The 22,026-nt window shown below is 28.3% G+C and overlaps 1 protein-coding gene across 5 annotated transcripts in view; it reads right to left on the bottom strand.

Moving 5' to 3' along the window:
* The window catches only part of Slo2 (slowpoke 2), a 161,378-nt gene that overhangs the window by 93,348 nt on the left and 46,004 nt on the right, over positions 1–22,026 (bottom strand). The window contains exon 1 of one of the 5 annotated variants that reach the window (XM_070311418.1): positions 13,288–13,540. The exons of the other annotated variants lie outside the window; for them this stretch is intronic. Within the exon in view, the coding sequence (XP_070167519.1) occupies positions 13,288–13,538 (251 nt within the window). The 5' untranslated portion in view covers positions 13,539–13,540. Of the gene's footprint in view, positions 1–13,287; positions 13,541–22,026 lie in introns of those variants that run through there. 5 annotated transcript variants of the gene reach the window in all.

Here is a 22,026-nt window from a genome sequence, read left to right as displayed (position 1 = left end):
TAAAATTCAATTATGTACATGGACAATTAATTATACCACATTAACTTATTTCTTCTTATTTTTCTGTTTATGAGAAAGAAAGAATTATAATAATTACAATCTTTTAAGATATAAAATAACTGTGCGACATTCAACACGTTATATTTCCGAAAAGAATAGAAACGACAATGATTGATACGGCTGTTATAAAGTTGAATGCTCTATATATCTCGCATTAAAGTATCGTAAGGAAAAGTTCGTAGCAGAAAATCTAACAAAAGATCATTACTTCGTATATTTCTCGTTTTTAGAAGCGTCAACCGCTGAAGACATAAAAGTTAGTGTTTTTCCGCCGGCACTATCAATCATAAGAATCCCAACGCTCAAGAAGGTCGTCACATGGTTATGCCTTTTTAACGCCACAAAAAGCGCTGCAATTTAAAACTCTTAATTTTTTTTTTTTTATAAATATACATTAATTTACGACTTCTAAAAACATTGTAAAAAAGGAATACAAATAAATGATAATTTAATATATGACATTCAATCTACTTATTGTTAGACTAAATTAAAATGAATATAAATTTTATATTTCAAAGAGATGAAAAGGGAAAGTTAAAATTAAATTTCTAAAAGTTTAGAAAAGTATAAAAATCCATAGTGTAATTAATTCGTATTCTATCTTTGTCTATTACATTAAACTTTCCAGTGCAAACAATTTCAATACTTATCACTTTATTGACGTGGCGTAATTCCAATAAACTAATATAGCATTGTAATATCGTAATGTCACCACCATAACTGCACGTGCGTGTAATTCGATATAAATTTCATTGTTGGTTTTGTCATTAATTAACACTATACACCCGAGGCAGAAAACTGTCAAGAATAATGCTAATAACAAAGTTGTACGACGAGACAGGAAAATATAATTATAATCGTAATCTACTTAAAATGTAACTGCTACATATTGTTCGCTATTTATATGTATACAAGCTATAATTCAACTTTTTTAAAATCTTTATACGCTTTTTTACGCATCCGTAATAAGAATCTTACGATTAGTTCACAAAAAAATTTTACCATTAACTTACAAAGAGTAACAAATGTTAAGCTTAAGGAATTCTTAATTTAAATATAAAATAAATCCGTCAAAATTATCGATAAAATATTATAAAAGAAACTAGCCGTAAAATCATAATTCGTATAAAAATTTGTGAATCTTTGTTTATAAATCGTAAGCTAAAATTATAAATAATTCTTTCTTTACTCTCGTACGTGTTTCTTTAGAAAAGCGTAAAATAGAATTTGAGATAAATTTAAGACTCACATATTTTTTAATTTTTGACATTATGATTTTTAATATCGTACTTATAGCTTTACATGGATAGACACAGCTTAAAAATTCCTTCAAGCCTTTTCTTGATCCGATTACATTTATAATTGCAAGGCAAAAGACCGTAGAGAAAATTATTGCCACTTCCTTGGAAGGAAACGCGACAAAGAGAGTTCGTTTTTAGCTCAAAGCAATGTATTCGATAAAAGTACAAAGATGGAGAAAAATGATGTTTGAAAATGTTCTTAATTCTTCCTTCGCACATCATGTAAAAGTATTTTTTTTTAAATAAAATATAAAACTTCTTTCTACTGTATTAAATGACAAATCGTATTTAGCAATAAGAGAAATTTGTTTATTAGCGCGCCATTATAAATCCACGTGATCCACATTTATTCATGTAATAGTAATACAATATAAAAAGGCAAGATAATCGTAATACGCACGATTATATAGATGCAAATAGAAAAAAAAAAAAAAAAAAAAATAATTTTTTGAAATATTTTCCTCGATAAAAAAACATTTATGTTTTAGTAAATTGATTTAGTAATTTTGGAATAAGACCTTGGATAAAATATTCTCTTAAAAATTAAAATAGATTTAATTCCTTTTACCCTTGCTAAATTTTCATTCGGAAATAAAAATAAAAAACATTTCTGATATGTAAAAACAAATTGTGTTTCTTCTTAATCGACAACTATTTTTTATCAATAGATAAGTTTAAAAGAACTGTTATTGCATCTTTCTCTCTCAAGTTTAAACTATCACAATCATAATTGTCGATTTTATAATTTTTCATGTCGTATCTAGAAGAAAAAAAAAAAAAAAAATTATGATATCTTGTATAAAAAAGAGATGCGAATAACAAGGATCTTCTCGATAGTTCTGCTCATGACGGACGTAAATGGCTTCATAATTTTTCTCTCATCTGTATCCGTGTTTGTGCTTCCTTGAGATTACGACGTTTATGCGAAGACCTCGCTGAGATTTACGACGATGTCAAGGGTGGCTTGAGTGATATGAGGGTGAGTATTATCGAATACCTGACACGCATAGTTCGTTTATGATATTGCGGTGGCAGCACTCGCAGCTTTTCAGAGCTTTTCCAACTATTGCGAGGCGCCACCTGAGCAACGTCCAACACAAGTGCTTGGTAAGCTTTAAAGCTTACTCGCTCGACCTCCCGTCTCCTGCTTTGTTCTCTCGTTAGGGTATTTAATGAAACATTTATATTAGAATTCTCCAAAACACGGATTTATTTGCTTCTCAAAAAATACAGAATCCCCAATATTAAAAATGCAGAGCAATTACGAATATGTTCGCGTATGCAAATGTATATATTTATGTACTATATATGTATTATGTATTACATATGTACATCATTTTAATCATAAAATTTCATTAATTTTATTTAGCATAAAAAATATAATTTTAATCCGTTTCAAATACAGACGAAAAAGACGATCTCTTTTTTTTTTTTCTTTCCACTTTGTATGATATAAAAACTGCGATTATATCGAGCGTAAAAAAAAATTCTGCCTCTCTTATGAATTAACAGGCGTTTTTAAATAATTCAATTATAAAATTTATAATTAAAAATATAATTGATATAAATATTGTTATATATAGTAATAATATTTTAGAGTGCGTATTTATATTACAGAAGAGAAATCGTTAGAATATCTGCATTCTAGTTAATATCTTGCATAAGATCTTGTAATACAATATCTCTAATACGTTATTCGTAATAACATATGTAAGGGGAAAGGTGCTTTTTTATTTACATAAATTCCTTTATCCAAAAGTAAGGATATATTCTTCTCACGCGCGCGCATACAAACTCTCATTCAACCTTTAATCTTATTCACCTTCCAATCCTGTTGACCTATAGTTATATCTACGAAAGAGAATCAGCGTAATTGGACTAATTGAGACGCGCAACGGGAATTAGACCGCAATTAAAGCATACGAGCGAGATCGCGGTGTGTTAAACGCGAGGAGAAAACGATCAGACAATTGTGTGCAAAAAAAAATTTTATCATACATTTGTACTGAATAGTAAAATATATATATATATATATATATACTCAATATTTGTTTAATAAAACTAATGTAATAATCAGGGTTGGGAAGTAACGCGTTACTTGTAACGCCGTTACCGTTACAGTTACTTTTTTTCGGTAACTGTAACGGTAATGGCGTTACAAATTTTATTTGTAACGGAAAAAGTAACTTCGTTACATTTTTCGGTAACGAGTAACGAATTTAACAGTTACTTTTATCGTTACTTTTTTCAAATTTTTTGATTTATTTAAGATATTATTCTTGCTATTGTGCGTGATAAAATTTTTATCTTAACCGTAAAGCCGTAAGCAAATCGACCAATTAGCATTCTTATTATGTTGTAAAAATGCTTGAATGTGATTGATCAACTTATGGCTCTTGCAGACCAGTGCGATGACGCGACACGCGATATCCAATGAGAGCTTTATCTTTTCGGAAAAGCAGAGCTCTCATTTACTACCAGTTCTAAGTACCTTGCAACGAAAATTAGAAAATCTCAATAAATCTGACCTTATAGATTGCCATTCATTAGTTGAAGCTATTCAGCAAGGTTTAAATAAAAGGTAACTTATTAATTTGATTAATATATATGTTATTTAATTTTAAATAAGGATTTAATTGAAAAATATTATTTTATTTTAAATTATTGATTCAAAAGTATTAATTTCAATAAAACAAACAATGTCGCTTAATTTACTATATTTGATTTTAAATTTCTTACAATATTTGAAACAAAAGAATTAATAATAGCAGCATGTTTACATCCAAAATTTAAGTTAAACTGAGAAAAAATTTAATCGGAGAAAAAAGAAAACGTGCTGAAAATTACTTGGAGGATTTATTGGGAATCCGATCAACTGAAAATTCTTCAAAAGCTGGAAAATCTGACGATCACGATGATTTTTTCATTTTTGAGCAAAAAACGGTGCAAAATGAATCTGAACAAGAAGAATTGCAACGGTTTTTAAAATCAAATAATTGTAATATAGAAATGTTAAACGACTATCCAAAACTTAAAAAACTTTTTATTAAATATAATACAGCTCTACTAAGCAGTGCATCTGTAGAAAGAATGTTTAGCATCGGTGGCTCTGTATTAACACCACAAAGAGGGCATTTAAATGATGATACTATGGAGCAACAAATTTTATTAAAAATTAATAAAGAATGTCGATAAAATTTAATCATTTATTTTGTAATAAACCTTGAATGAAATCTTGCTTACAATTTTTTAAAAGTTTTTCTTATGCAAAATAATTTATTAGTTTGTATTGTAAAAAAGTAACGGAAATTGTAACGACTCGTTACTTTTTAGTAACTGTAACGGTAACGAGTTACTTTTTAAAATTAGTAACGAGTAACGGTAACGAGTTACTTTTTAGAAAAAATAACGGTAACGGTAACGAGTTACTTTTATAAAGTAACTTTCCCAACCCTGGTAATAATAATAATGAAATAGAAATTTTATAATATAAGAATCCGAATTTTCATTGCACAATTAACAGTAAATTTACTTCATGCGATTTATATTTAAAAATAGGTCTATTTATATAAAAAAATCAAATAAAAAATAATTTAATTAAAATATTATAAATCTCCTCTCAATATTAAATTATCTATTTGATTCTTTAAGCTTGCTGCTTACCAATTTTATATTTAATATTGAGATCGTAAAATTTTCTAATTCTAGAATATATTTATTTATTATCAGAATTATATATACAATAATAGATATTCCAATAAAATATATTCTCCAATGGGCCTTATTCCATGGCTTACATATAAAACACAAGTTTTAACTTTACAGTTGCATGTTAAATACGTAAACGCATCATCCTGCTAACAATTAAAACCAATCAAATGTGATAATGAAGAATTAGAGAATCGCGTTATATAGGAACATGGTCTGTAATGTTTTAAACGCCGTAACACAAGGCTGATTCTTCGCCAGCATTTTGAAATTATCGTTTTATTTCTGACTTTTACTATCACTTCGTTACGCGTGTCTGTCAATACGGCGAGTGGTAAATTGGCTTTTACGAGCTTCCGAGAGTGAGAACATTTATTTCTATATTGAGCGAAAATATACGGTCAGCTTTGTAACCTAACGAAACGATCTAAGCACTTCCGTTATGTCTTCCCTGAGCCTTCCCTGAGTAATCCCCGTGGATTAAACGTGCTCTGAAAATGATCTTGGCAAAGCAAAATCTTTTATTTACATCCTTACGTTATACTAAAGATATATTAAAGATATGTAAAGTGTATACAGAGATTCTTTTATTTCCAAACTTTAGAGACAATTTTTTGATAAATTTTTGAGAGAGAGAGAGAGAGAGAGAATTCATCACAAATTGACAGAAGCGTTTACCACATATTGCTTTTTTTGATAAATGTTCGAATTAACTTATACCTCACGGTTTTATTTTTACATATATTGTATTATTATAATATTATAAAATGTTATATTATTATATTATTTTATATAATATAAAAATATAATACAATATAAATAGATTAAAATAAAAATTTTATATAATGATATTATATTATATACATGTATACATTATTATTGCGTATATGTATACATACACACAAAGAGATTGTACTTTTATTTCCTAGCATCTTTACGAAAGGACAATCTTTTTGTAGCTGGATAACAGGACCATAAAGTGCAGTTACCTACCGCAACGAAATAAATTTAAGGCTACCATTTGATACTATCCCTTTGCTCCATTGTCTTGACAATGCGGCCGTACGTGTCTGACAAGCGATAGCTCGAATTATGTTTATAACTGTACTAACGCGCATATCTGTGTTTTACTGAGTCGACCTTCTTATCTCCGATTACGGCTTTATTACGGATATCTCGAAGACAAAAGCGCTCCTCTCATCGTTAAGGGCGATATAAGTACTTCGAGGATGTGAAAATCCTCGGCAATATTCTCGCGAGGAATATATGTACACGAAGGCATAACAACGTGCTTCTGTATATGGAACATATACAGAATATATGGTCTCGATTTTTCTTGATTACGATCGTGTATGTCAAAACATCTATCACCCTCGTTTAGAAGCACACACTCTTCTTTTTGTACCTCTTTTAAACACATTACTCTCCATTACTTTACTTTATACGTAAAGAAAAGAGCGACTCGACATAGATATATTAGTCACTTCTGTCAATTATCTCTTTTATCATATGTCCCTTTAATACTATTCGTTAAATCGAGATCATCAGCTGATAATATTTAAGCAATTAATCATGTAGATTTATTTAAATAAAACGATATTCGAACGATATAATTAATTGGATTAGATCCAATTAATAATAATTATTTGGATTAGATTTTTTATTTTATTAGAGATTTTTATGATATCGATTAATGTAATGATATCGTGGCAATTACATTTAGTATAATTAAATTCAATCTAATTCAATCACATAATGTTCGATAAAATCTCACTACTCTATTTCCTCCCTTATTGCAAAAATCTGTCTATTTTTATTATATTTTATAAGTCTGTCTATTTTTATTATATTTTATATTTTTCAAAAGAAAAATTAAACAGATTGAAAATATGATATTAGATAAGATTTAAAATGTTCTTCTTTTATTGTTTAAATAAATATAATATAAATAATATATATAATATAAATAATATATATAATATAATATAAATGGATAAATATAATATAAATATATCGTTTACATATTATATTTATTCATTTATAAACAACAAAAGAAGAAGAACATTTTAAATCTTATCTAATATCATATTTTCAATCTGTTTAATTTTTCTTTTGATACTTCTTTGAATATTTAATCTTATATTTAGTAATACTTAAGTCGCTTTTCTAAAAAGTTAAATCATTTTGTATATAGCAGGTCAACAGCGTAAGGCTTAAAAATAAATGAATTAGGTTTATAAAAGGGGAGAAACGTTTTTCATAAATATTTAAAACCAGCAACCCCCACAGAAAAACTACCAATCAGGGAGGTATTATAGCATGATTATTAAATTACTTGACAAAACTATTAGCGAATGTATGTTTTCATGAGGCTCACACGCGTCACTCTATCAATAAGTGAAAGTTATAGTTAAATACATAAAAATTCATCATTTATACATGACGACGTTTCCGGGTCAATGCCGATTGATGAATATCGATTAATCACTATGTTTCTTTGTCAAATAAATATCTCGATGGTCTATAACAGATCAATAAATTATATATATACTGGGTGGCCCATTTCAATCCACCCAGTCAAATATCTCAAAAACCAAGCCTGGAAGAGAAAAATGTTTCAAACAAAAGTTGTGTGATTTCGAAGGGGCCATAAGATGGTACCATTGGTTTAACCTTGAAGAGTCATTTGAAGGTCACGTAAAGGTCAACTTTAAAATCTTAAATGGAAATGAAAAAAAAAAAACAACAAATAATTGTTTAAAAAAATACATTGTAAATAATTTTTTTAAAAACTATTATTTTTTTATACTAATTGATTTGTATCATTATTCTGTACATAAAAGTATTACGGTTAGATTATCAAAAACTAACTATTTTACGAGATATTTAATTTTTTATATGAAAATATGTCAGATTAAAATATGAAACAACTTAAAAAGTACTTAATAAAAACATACTTTATTATAGTGTTTTGGAAAGCTCTCGAGATAAGCTACAAGAATATGTAATGAAAAGTAGGAGGTTCCATTTAAAAAACGGAAGTTAACCTTCAAATGACCTTGAAAATGACCTTTAATGTCAAATCCGAGATCACTATTAGATAGCCCCCTTTGTTCCCTACAACTTTTATCGGAGTCGTTTTCCTTCAAACGTTGATCCTGAAAAGTTATGAGGGTGGAACTTTTAAGATGGGACACCCTGTATATATATGTATATGTGTGTATATATATATATATAGCACATCTCTCTTCACAAGTTAACATTATTATAAGATATTTCTTAATTTAGAACGTAATTCTTACGTATATTTATATTAATTATTATTAATGTCCATATTATAATTAAAAAATTCTGTAACAGTGATAATTTAAAAATACTCTGCACTCACCATATTATTCATTCTATTGTTGTTAAATAACTTAATATCAATATTCAGATATCTATCGGAGTTTTCATAGATTGTTTCCAGAATTCACGAATAAAGGGTTCAATAAGTAATAAATAGTAGATCATCCTGTATATTATTTTAATATATCTTAAAGAGAGAGAGAGAGCAAATCTGCAATAAAGAACTAGAAAATCAATAGTTGCTTGATTCTTGTTTATCTTCAATTTACCAGACGCGCAATCGCGACAATCTCGCGATATGCAACGATCGAAAGTTTCACCAACTGAGAGAAGCACAGTCGGCGTATCCAAGCGTAATCCAATTCCTTCTACCATCATTTTCCATCTCCTCGTTTTCCAGCTAGTCAACCGCAACTCTTCTTCAACTTGCCTCCAGAAATTCCGTCAATTTCGACGAGTTCTTTCGCTCGTTAGAAAGAAGAAAGCACGGCTAATCCCGCGAGGATTGCGCCCACGGATATCTACTCCCAGAAGCCAGACATAATTAAACAAATTAAAAGTTCGATTTCTACGCGGTCCAGAGTTCCGTGAGAAAGCAATATCGTCCTGTCACTGCACGTTTCATTCACCAACTGAATGAAATAGGATGGACAAAACTAATAGCTACAAAGTCAGTTTGCTATGACTTTAATTAGCGCCGCAAATGATTCTCCATTTACGCGACTATCGTCTTAACAGAAATTATAGAATAAAAGAATTAAATGTAAATTGCAGAAGCATAAAAATATAGACTGTATTAAATATATAGATAGGATAAAATGCAATCTTGATAAAAAATATATTCCATTGCATTTAAATTAATGCGTTAATATTGCATAATTATCGTATTGCATTAATAAATAAAAAAGTATGTAGAAATAATTCCTTAATTAGCTGCAAATTTGCAAACATTTACTAATCATAACTTATTAAAGATAATTGATATTCTTATAACAATCGTAACGCATTTGGCCTCTGGAAGAATATTATTTGAAACTTTAATGTACGTGTTTTTTGTAACATAAAAGCTTTTGATGCGTAAAGATAATATTTTGTTAAAGACTATCTGTAAAGCCATTCTTTTATTGTATTATATGTTTCAGTCATCCTCGTTAATAAAATTGGATAGACTGATGCTGATTATATGTCACGGGAATATAAGAATTGACTTTATTTTATTAATAAAAATATATTAGATGTCAAATATAAATTTGATTTACACACCAAACGAAGAATCGATAATAAAATGCAATTTGAGTGATTAATTTTTTTCAAGAAACATGTTTTTTATTAGATAAATATTTATTTTATCTAAAACTATAAATAACTCTTTTCTTCATATTATATATTTTATATATAATATATTTATAGAAAAAAAATATTATTATTGTATATCTAATATATGTATTTTGCATATAAAGTATTATACAGGGTGTTAGAAAAGTCTGGAAACGGTCAAATATCTCGAAAACGAAACTTTTCTGAGAAAAATGTTTCCAACTAAAGTTGTAGAGCTCTAAGTGGTGTATTATATAATAATATGACTTTAAATATTTGAATTTTTTTAAATGGAGCCCCTTATTTTTCATTACATATTCTTGTAGCTTATCTCGAGAGCTTTCCAAAACACTATAATAAAGTATCTTTTCATTAAGTACTTTTTAAGTTATTTTATATTTTAATCTGACATATCTTGATATAAAAAATTAAATATCTCGTAAAATATTTAGTTTTCGATAATCTTACCGTAATACTTTTATGTACAGAATAATGAGACAAATCAATTGGTATAAAAAATAATTGTTTTTAAGAAAATTATTTACAATGTATTTTTTCAAACAATTATTTGTTTTTTTCTGGCACTAATTGATTTGTCCCATTATTCTGTACGTAAAAGTATTACGATAAGATTATCGAAAACTGAATATTTTACGAAATATTTTATTTTTTATATCAAAATATGTCAGATTAAAATATATAATAATTCAAAAAGTACTTAATGAAACGATACATTATTATCGTGTTTTGGAAATCTCTCGAGATAAGCTACGAGAATATGTAATGAAAAATAGAGGGTTCCGTTTAAAAAATTCAAAGTGATTTTTATATGAACTTGACGGTGCTATTCAAGGTCATACTAATATTATTGTATAATGCGCCACTTAGAGCTCTACAACTTTGGTTGGAAACATTTTTCTCAGAAAAATTTTGTTTTCGAGATATTTGACCGTTTCCAGACTTTTCCAACACCCTGTATATCATGTCTTGCTATCAAGTGGAAATTAAAAAGATTACAATCTTGAAAAAAAATATAAATAGAGAAAGTTCTTTTTATTCGTTTTAGATGTAGCCTTCTATAAATACATAGATACACGCGCATATACATATATATGTAATGATACATAATGATAAAGATTATAAAATTGCTATAAATAATAATCCCGCTTTCCTCCCTATGTTTTTGTCGAGAAGAAATTATCTCCAAATTAGCTAAATAATTCGTAAGTAAAAGAAATAGAGAGTAAGAGGACATCCTATACACGTATAATACGTTCATTATCGCTCTCTCATTGTGTACAGTAAAGAATTGTACGAATGACAACACGAGTTTGTATTGGTAGTTTAATGATGCTTATATTTATTCTGAGATTCATCATGTCTCAACAAGCTTTGCATTTCTTTTCAAGCAGCCTCATCTCTTAACCTTTGACCCTTTTTTTAAAAAATGGAACATTCTGCTGTTGCCCTGACGAGATGTCATACGACTTTTATTTCACGCGATCAGCATAGAAGAATTACATTGGGATTATACAAATAATAGATAAGTTTGCACTCACATTGACATATTAAAATTGTATAAATCGTCTTATTAATCTTTAAAATGCAAAACAATATTTCGCTTCGGAACAATAAAAGTACGAATAAACTCTTAACAAATCCATAAGCGGTATAAAATTTTATAACTGCGTCATCGAATAGACAGACTGCATTTATTAAAAGTTTACTAAAAAGTTTATAGTCCATTGTATCGAGCAATTCGTATATTTGAAACATTTTCCTTTCTCAGATATCTCTCACAATTCATAGTTTTTAAAAAATATGAAATACATAGGATGTCCCATTTTAAAGGACCCACTCAAATATCTCAGAAACACTGTGTTAAATCGAAAAATGTTTCAAACAAAAGTTGTGTGGCTTCAAGGGGGCCATAAGATGGTGACAATGATTTAACCTTGGAAAATCATTTGAAGGTCATGTAAAGGTCAACTCTAAAATCTTAAATGGAAATCCCCATTTTTTATTTAGTATTCTTGTAGCTGACATCGAGAGCTTTCCAAAACACTATAATAAACTATTTTTTCATTAAGTACTTTCTGAGTTATTTTATATTTTAATCTGACATATTTTGATATAAAAAATTAAATATCTCGTAAAATATTTAGTTTTCGATAATCTGACCGTAATACTTTTATGTACAGAATAATGAGACAAATTAATTAGTGCCAAAAAAAAACAAATAATTGTTTAAAAAAATACATTGTAAATAATTTTCTTAAAAACAATTGTTTTTTTTAATATTAATTGATTTGTCTCATTATTCTGTACATAGAAGTATTACGGTAAGATTATCAAAAACTAAATATTTTATGAGAAATTTAATTTTTTATATCAAAATATGTCAGATTAAAATATAAAATAACTCAAAAAATACTTAATGAAAAAATACTTTATTAGTTTTGGAAAGCTCTCGATGTCAGCTACAAGAATACTAAATAAAAAATGGGGGTTTCCATTTAAGATTTTAAAGTTGACCTTCACATGACCTTCAAATGATTTTCCAAGGTCAAATCATTGTCACCATCTTATGGCCCCCTTGAAGCCACACAACTTTTGTTTGAAACATTTTTCGATTTAACGCAGTGTTTCTGAGATATTTGAGTGGGTCCTTTAAAATGGGACATCCCGTATATGTATGTATATGTATATGTATATTCCTGACAAAATTCATGAAATAAATATATATATTTTTTTAAATAAATATTGAATATAGATCTCATTCATAGAAACCTTTATTATTTCCAAGATAATTCAATTATCATTTAGTTTTATTCTTTAAAACGTCGATGAAAATTACGTCAATATAATGCAGAAAAATCAAAAGATGAAAACCGCAGAAGCAATAACTGTGAAACGAATAAACCGCAAATAAATCAGAATGGATTCAGATCGCGCATTAGAGTTACGTTGAGTAAGAAAAAAATATTTTAGAGGCTAAATTAAATTAGATATGTATATTCAAATTATACATATCATACACTTGTTCATTATCTAACTATTATAATCTAAATCCAATTTAATCTTATCTCTTTCCATCGAAGATTTGATCTGTGTCACTTTGAGAGATTTTGTATATTTGATAAAAAATTATATAGATACATGTAAATAATTAACATTTATTCAACTCATTTATCTATCATCAATTGTATTTTCTTATAATATTTTATTTAATTACTACTATATAATAAAATGCATAAATATATTTTATTCCTTAATTATATACACAATATATTTATATATAAAAAAATATAATATATTGCATATAATATATAGGTTTTAGTATATAGGTATCGCGTATAGCATATTAATAATAAATTGCATATATGTATTGTATATTCAAACATTAAAAAATTGGGAATTACGTGAAACTCTCCCGATTTTTGTTATTATGTAAATCTGAAATTACAGACATTGCCTGTAGCGGATGAAAAGAAAACGGACACGAGGGATGAAGGAAGTTTTTAAGCAAATGCATGCAAGTGAGAAAATTTACCTCGGTATCTGGAAGGCGATTTCGTCAAGCGAGTCGCTAGGTTGCAGGGGGGCTCGTTCGAAGAGCCTGCTTGGGCCCCGATGGACCCGGTTGCAGGATTGCATGGATCCAGCTGTCGGTTGGGACTGGTCCGTGTGACTGGTCCCAAGTTGACCAGGTCCTTGGTTGCCTCTTCCGTGTTTCTGCCGCTTCTTCCGTACTTCCTCCGCCTGACGGCGTAGGTTGTGAAGCCGGAAGAAGTACATCGACATGTCTGCACGCGAGTATTCGCGATCATCACGACTGGTCGTTTATTTGACTTCGTAAAGTATTTTAAACGAGAGACAAGAGTAACGCCACGATTGTTGTAAAATAGTAATTAATCGTTTTATGTCAAACGAATAATAATCGACCCTTTTCGATCTCATGTTAGATTACGATTGAGAAAAGTCAATTGACATCAACATTAAAATCTTTCTTTCTTATTTTAAGCATCTAGAGAACAGAAACTCATACGAACAATTTCTGCAACTTACATTTACATACGGAAATTTTCATTAAAAATTATTTGTATTATTCAATGATAAAACAGGATTCATTTTATACAGGATGTCCCATTTTAAAGGACCCACTCAAATATCTCAGAAACACTGCGTTAAATCGAAAAATGTTTCAAACAAAAGGTGTGTGGCTTCAAGGGGGCCATAAGATGGTGACAATGATTTGACCTTGGAAAATCATTTGAAGGTCATGTGAAGGTCAACTTTAAAATCTTAAACGGAACCCCCTATTTTTATTGCATATTCTTATAGCTTATGTCGAGAGCTTTCCAAAACACTATGATAAAGTATTTTTTCATTAAGTACTTTTTGAGTTATTTTATATTTTAATGTGACATATTTTGATATAAAAAATAAGATATTCACAATGTATTTTTTTAAATAATTAGTTTTTTTGACACTAATTGATTTGTCTCATTATTTTGTACATAAAAGTATTACGATAAAATTATCGAAAACTGAATATTTTATGAGATATTTTATTTTTTATATCAAAAGATGTCAGATTAAAATATAAAATAACTCAAAAAGTACTTAATAAAAAAATACTTTATTATAGTCTTTTGGAAAGTTCTCGATGTCAGATACAAGAATACTAAATAAAAAATAGGGATTTCCATTTAAGATTTTAGAGTTGACCTTCACATGACCTTCAAATGATTTTCCAAGGTCAAATCATTGTCACCGTCTTATGGCCCCCTTAAAGCCACACAACTTTTGTTTGAAACATTTTTCGATTTAACGCAGTGTTTCTGAGATATTTGAGTGGGTCCTTTAAAATGGGACAACCTGTATATCAAAAATTTTTCAATCAAATCAAGATATTACAAAAGGTAAAATGATAATATTACATAAGATAAAATCAAAATATTAAATAAGATATATATTATAGTGTAATATAGCAATCTTTCCAACATATAATGATTTAAAACTTAGAAAAGCGTAGATTATATACTTTTATATATTATGTCCGCTTTCTCAATTGATAATCATCTGATATCTGACGGATTTCATAATCTTGCTTTATTAAAATAAAATGCTTGCGTTGATGAAAAGTCATTCACATAAATGTAAATTTCAAGATTCGTCCGCTTGAATTTCCTCGCTTGTATCGTAATATCACAATCACAATGTTAACATGGTCCTTGAAGGTTGTTATTATTCTTAATCCTTCAGCTCTCTACAGTTCCATGTCATCCACAGTTCTGCGAAGTTTACACGAATGACTGAGAAGTTGCTAATGTCTAAACTTCAAATATAAGTTTAATAAATTTACAAGTAAAAATGAAAGAATTAAAGAAACTTATATATCTGAAAAAAAAAATATACAATAAAATATTTATAAAAACTTTTTTTTACATTTAATAAAAGTGTTGCGGGTGACTCTTATTTTTTGTTTAAAATACTTAATAAAATTAAGAATTTGACATTGATAAAAAGTTATAAATATTATAAAAATATATTTATAAACAATCTATAAATATATTTATAAACATAGGCACACACACACATACATCTATATATATATTGCACGAACAATAATGATCAGTTGCAACAGTATTCTATCGTTTTGAAGCATAGATATATAAGACAATGCTATCAAGATAATTATTTATATATCACATAAATAAATAATTTAGTTTAGAATTAATTTCACGTGCGTGTGCATTATTAATTAAATATTTCTTTATAACTCTTTTAAAAATTTTATAATTTATACTTTATTAAATAAATTATTAGCTATATGTATATCTTTACAGATCCTTATAAGAATCTATATATTTAATGAATAAATAAATAAGTAAAACATCTTAACTTTCAAGAGAATTCTGTTTTTTTAAACATATTTCTAATAGCGTGCTATATGTTCCTATAATATTGTTATTATATTGCGCGTTAACATTAAATATCATTTTCGCGACACAAGTATTATGTAAGCGAAAAAATCAAGAAACATAAATAATAAAAAAGTTACGCAGCATAAACATGCAAAAACTGTCGATGAATTATTAATTGATTATTTACAGACAAATTTTAGGTTTCACGTATGTAAACATGGGGTCTACGCAAGCTTTTATCTGCGATATTTCCACATTGAACATCTTGTAACTTTCATACTTGAATCTAAACCATTTAATGTTCATACGTCTTAGATATATAATAATATACAAAAATACATCAATATTTATCACATTCGGAGCATTTGGTACTGTGCGACATCATGCAAAGGATTTCCATGCGCATTTAATGTTACAATTATGGATCATCAACAAATTCTGCCCTCAAAATATATTTTTCTTTAATATTTTTCACTGTGTAAAATAATAATAAAAAATTCGGTATCTATATACAAATTTGTAATCCTGTGTATGTACGTTTAACAGTGTATAACAGGTAACTATTGTAATCATACGTATATGTGTATATTACATGTTAAAGTTATTTAAGCAATATGCATATATTTTTTAAAACCATACGTAAATATCCATGTAATCAATATATACAATGCCAATGATTAAAATAAAATTTTTAAATTATTAAACAGTTGATGTGTGGATGTTGTGGAGAAAAGTAACCAAGATAATTGTATAGAGAGAGAACTATGCCATAAAGTAGAAAATTAAATAAAATATCTATTACATGTAAACTGAAAAAAGTGATAGCGAAATCTAAAATTTAAACAGCAAAATCTCTTATATCGCAGTTTTAAATCCGCTGAAGTAACGCTTTATTTCATATTAAATACATCTCGCAATCTTAATTCATAATAATTAAAAATATTTTTAAAAATTTATTTACGCGTATAACGTAAAAATGATTTAATAAAGATATTATATAATATGCAAGAGAGAGAGAGGGGGGGGGGGGGGAGGGGAGAAAAGAAGTCAAATAAAATTCTTGATTTAAACAGCAATTTTTAGGATAAATAAATTTCAAAATAAATCAAGTCAACACTTAGTTTTTTCTTGTTATAGAAAATATAATACATACAAGTAATAATAAGCCTCTTGAAAGATCTTAGTACAAGTTCAATTGTAAGTTTATTTTGGCAGAGCTAAAAATAGTTTAACTAACGAGATCTCTCAAAAGAAGCTTAATTAGGTTCCGTTGTTAGCATATTAGTTCGGAGATTGCAGAACTGCTTGCTCCAATCACGATGAGTAAATTCAATGACATTTCATTACATTCTCATGTGAAAAATTTTGCATGGAACATTGTTAAGATCGCAAGTTTTATTAAGGAACATTATTTTTAACATTAGAGACTCTCGATCCTTTTGCTTTTCTTCAACATCTAATGACGACATTTTACACGTATTAATCATAGAGAGAATCATATACTCATATATTGTATATACTGGGTGGCTCATTTTAATTCATCCAGTCGAATATCTCAAAAAGCAAGCCCGGAAGAGAAAAATGTTTCAAACAAAAGTTGTGTGGCTTCAAGAGGGCCATAAGATGGTGACAATAATTTGACCTTGGAAAATCATTTGAAGGTCATGTAAAGGTCAACTTTAAAATCTTAAATAGAAACCCCCATTTTTTATTCAGTATTCTTGTAGCTGATATCGAGAGCTTTCTAAAACACTATAACAAAGTATTTTTTCATTAAGTACTTTTTGAGTTATTTTATATTTTAATCTGACATATTTTGATATAAAAAAATAAAATATTTCGTAAAATATTCAGTTTTCGATAATTTTACCGTAATACTTCTACGTACAGAATAATGAGACAAATTAATTAGGGCCAAAAAAAACAAATAATTGTTTAAAAAAATACATTGTAAATAATTTTCTTAAAAACAATTTTTTTTTTATACTAATTGATTTGTCTCATTATTCTGTACATAAAAGTATTACGGTAAGATTATCAAAAACTAACTATTTTACGAGATGTTCAATTTTTTATATCAAAATATGTCAGATTAAAATATAAAATAACTTAAAAAGTACTTAATAAAAAGATACTTTATTATAGTGTTTTGGAAAGCTCTCGAGATAAGCTATAAGAATACTGAATAAAAAATGTAGGTTTCCATTTAAGATTTTAAAGTTGACCTTCACATGACCTTTAAATGATTTTCCAAGGTCAAATCATTGTCACCATCTTATGGCCCCCTTGAAGCCACATAACTTTTGTTTGAAACATTTTTCTCTTCCGCGCTTGGTTTTTGAGATATTCGACTGGATGGATTAAAATGGGCCACCCAGTATATATGTGTGTGTATATATCCAATAATAATTAAACTTATTGTTGACTCAAAATTCAAAACTTTTATCATTTTTTATCTAACGCCTTAATATTTTATTTCAACATCTAAGTAAGAAAATTTTATATATTTTCTGAAGATTCTTCAATCGCAGTCATCGTAAAACTTGCGTAACAACGTAGCTTCACGAAAGTAGATGTTGTTCGAGACTACGTTCATCATGCTGCGAGGAAAAAGAGCAGTGAAAGGGCAACTTTACCGGCCCGGCCTAGTAGTATCGTAAATTTATGTCCGCAGCTGCTTTCATTTGAACCATACGAGAGCGAGGAAGTTGCGTAGAACCCCGTTTTCCGTTTCCACAGCAAACAATTGTTTTACGAGCACCGATCTTTCAGACCTTTTATAAAGGCGGCCGATATCATTTTAAGCAACCGGAACCGGAAAAAATTTTAAATTGCGATTACAAATCAAAGTATCGCGAAATATAGATTGAAAGTTACGACCTATCTATCTGAAAAGAAGTTTGAATTGGGGAAAAGAGACAACTCCTATAGATTCATTCCATAAAATATGAACATGCATATATATATATATTAACTAACTTCAATAAAGAAAGCTATATGAGAGAGAGAGAGAGAGAGAGAGAGAGAGAGAGAGAGAGAGACAGTCTTATTTCACACAAAATATTTGTTAATCTTAAAATACAAAAAATAACTTTAAATAATACAAATTTATTTATCAAAACAATTGTTTAATTAATAAACATAAAATAAAATAATTTTGCGAATTTTTAATATTTCTTTTGAAATATATTACCAACTAAAATGAATAAATGGTAAAGCGCGTCGATGACAAAAGTGTCCTTTTGACCATCATTGGAAACAGGTTGGAATTTACGTCAAAAAAATGTCAGCTGATCGATATTTCTCTGAACGGAAGACAAAATTTATTATATTGATCTCATGGCGATTAAAGCGACTGTTTCTATTCGTTACACTCGATATTATCCAAAAATTTAAATAACGCAACTCGCTTTTCGAGTAGACGAACTGGCATTTAAATTGATAAGGATCGAAGAACCAGGAAACTACTAACAAGCTAATAAGGTTTTGTTTTATCGTCCATCTGTATGCGCAACTTGAGCAAGCGGTGAAGCGCAAATTCTAGATTGGATTAAGTCATTTCTATCTGAATTAACACCAATCATCGTTCCGTCGTACATATATGTATACTGTGACCTCATTCTCAAAAGCATCATAGAATGTGCAGCGCACAAAATGCTGATAGCTGCAAATTTATTTACACTTAAAAGTGACGGCTCAATCACTTCTCTGTCCTCGTTTTCTCAACTTTATATATTTATTAAAGGTTCCTTGCGCGCGAGATATTTTACGCAGAAGACTATATATGTCAAAGTAACTGAGATGTTAGCCAGTACTCTGCACGAAGAAGCAACTTGACGTAAATAGAAAATGCTATTGCACTTCGGAGCTAAGCAGAACCGGTATATATTTCACTTAAGGCGTAAATATTTAAACAGCAACTCGCACATCGGATAAATAAACAATGTTCTTCGTACGGATAGTCATGTAAATAAAAGCAATAATAGAAATGAGTATTCAGAATGAATCAGAATTAAAATGAAAGTCGGAAGAAAAAAGAATGATTGCGCGTAAACATAACTACTTCCTGTCTTTCAATTGAGGGATAGTAAAGTAAATTGAAATAAATAGAACTGTGTGTCACTCTGCAAGTTCTTGATTAAAAAAATCTCTTTCACCCGTCGCTACACACACACACACACACACACACGCGCGATACAGAATGTTCCAGATATGTCACGCATCTCCCTTTAATTACGGATCTTTTGATCAATTTGTCGACTTTTTATTAGACTAGATTTATATGATTTTATCTCACAGTTTCTTAATATTTATACAATTAAAATATAACAAGCTTTACTTGAAATTAAAAACAAATAAAATATTATAAACAAAGTAAATTCCGCCGACATTTTTATTTATTCCAATTATTTATATTTAAAAGTTATTGAAATTTTTTAAATGTCTTTAGTAAAATTCTGATTAAATAAAAATCTTAAACTAAAAATTAATTAAAATTTTTTTAAAAATATATATAAAAAATATACATTTTCTTAAGATGAAATATATATGAATTTTGCACCTAATATCTGTGAATCATTTTACACACGATAAAAGACGGCAGATAAACTGACAATAAGTAATTCATAAAATCAAGAGAGAGAGAGAGAGAGAGAAAGAGATGTTTGATTTTTCTTATGACATTTTATATGCGCACATTTCAGTTTTTATATCGCAAAATAAGCAAATGTATAATTAATATGTATGATGTGTGATTAAATTAATACGTTGAATTAATAAAAAAAGTCAGAAACAAAATATGCCTGCGAAATATACGCTAAATATGCATTAGCACACAGGCTTGTCAAAAGAAAATTATTAATTATAAATAAATTGTAATTATGTCTCAATTTATACAATGTATGTGTTAACGATTAAATTTTGTATATTTCAAAAGGAAATTAATGGTAAATAGTGAAATAACAAATATATAAAAATATATTTACTTGTTTAAAAATAAAAATGAATGAAAACTCGATTGACGTATTTAAATACGCATATAACTTTTTCTGATAAAATAATAATTACATTAAAAATATCATAGATGCGTGAAAGATAGCTTTCGCTTTACGTTGACTCGAGAGTTATTTCATTTCCGCAAATTCCTTTGAAGGGAGAAACGTGAAAGGAAATAGAAGAGAAAAAGAGAAAATATTATCTATCTTAAAGATTCACTTTTCTACTTTTATATCGTTAAGGTGCGTCGGGAAGGCACCAAGTAGTAAACTCGCCGCCGTAGGCGCCAGAAATGGCCGCTGGCAATCAACGCGTAATTTTCTCTCTTTCTTTCTCCCTCTCTCTCTCTCTCTCTCTCTTTTTCTCTTTCTTTAGTATCATGACGTTCTCTCCGGATATCGGTTACTTCCTCATCAGAAAATAACACAAACAATGCATTGTAATATTCTTTCTAAACTTGTCAAGAGCAGAATAAGTAAATACACATACATCCCATCAAAATTAAAAAAAAAAAAAAATAATAATAATAATAATAATGCTAATAAAATCTGTTCTCGCCAATTAATGTATATGTAAATAATAATAGTCCCTATAAAAATAATTTTGTTTAAAAACATTTATAAAAATGACACACTTTGTAGAAAAATAATTAATTGAAGTCATTTATTTAAATTGTAAAATTTTTCGAGTCTTTCCTTTATTTGCCTATACTTTTCTAGCTTTCCATTCATATTATTTTTGACGCTTTATACAATAAATCACATGCTATAACGTCACGTGTCACATCAGTTACTGAATAAAACAGTAGCGAATATTGTATCGCAATAGAAATTGTTTCAGGAAACGTGGATAACGTTCGTTGAGCTAGATCTATTCTAGGATTTATTGCGCACAAGCAGGACGATCTCTAGAGAACACACTGACCAAGATATAATACAATGAGCGTCAAGAGACCTCTCTGACATTGCTAATCTACAATGCTTTTAAAAATAGCTCGACGAATGTCAAATTGCATTTCGTAAGCTATATCATTCTTGAAATAGCTTAAAGCAAAGCATATGTTACAAACTTTCAAGTCTACGATTCAAGAGAATTATTGAAAGAATTATTACTAAAAATAATTAAAATAGTTAAATAAATTTACGGATAACACGCATATTAATTTAAAGAGCCTTTATACACTTATATTTAATATAAAGCATTAATATTACATTTTTCCATAGAAGCAAACCATCAATAAAAACATAGTTATAATAAAAATAATAAATTATAAAATTTTAGCTCAATTTTGCTCTTTCCTGTCTTTCGCTTAGTGTTTCTCTCCTTCTTCATATATACATATGTTCTCTCATGATACATGTAAACCA

Source organism: Polyergus mexicanus, unplaced genomic scaffold (genome assembly GCF_030449975.1).
Source record: "Polyergus mexicanus isolate NDT 795.1 unplaced genomic scaffold, iyPolMexi1.0 SCAF_19, whole genome shotgun sequence".
NCBI classification, from domain to species: domain Eukaryota; kingdom Metazoa; phylum Arthropoda; class Insecta; order Hymenoptera; family Formicidae; genus Polyergus; species Polyergus mexicanus.
Note: the sequence above shows the minus strand (reverse complement) of the source record. Positions and strands in the feature narration are given on the sequence as shown.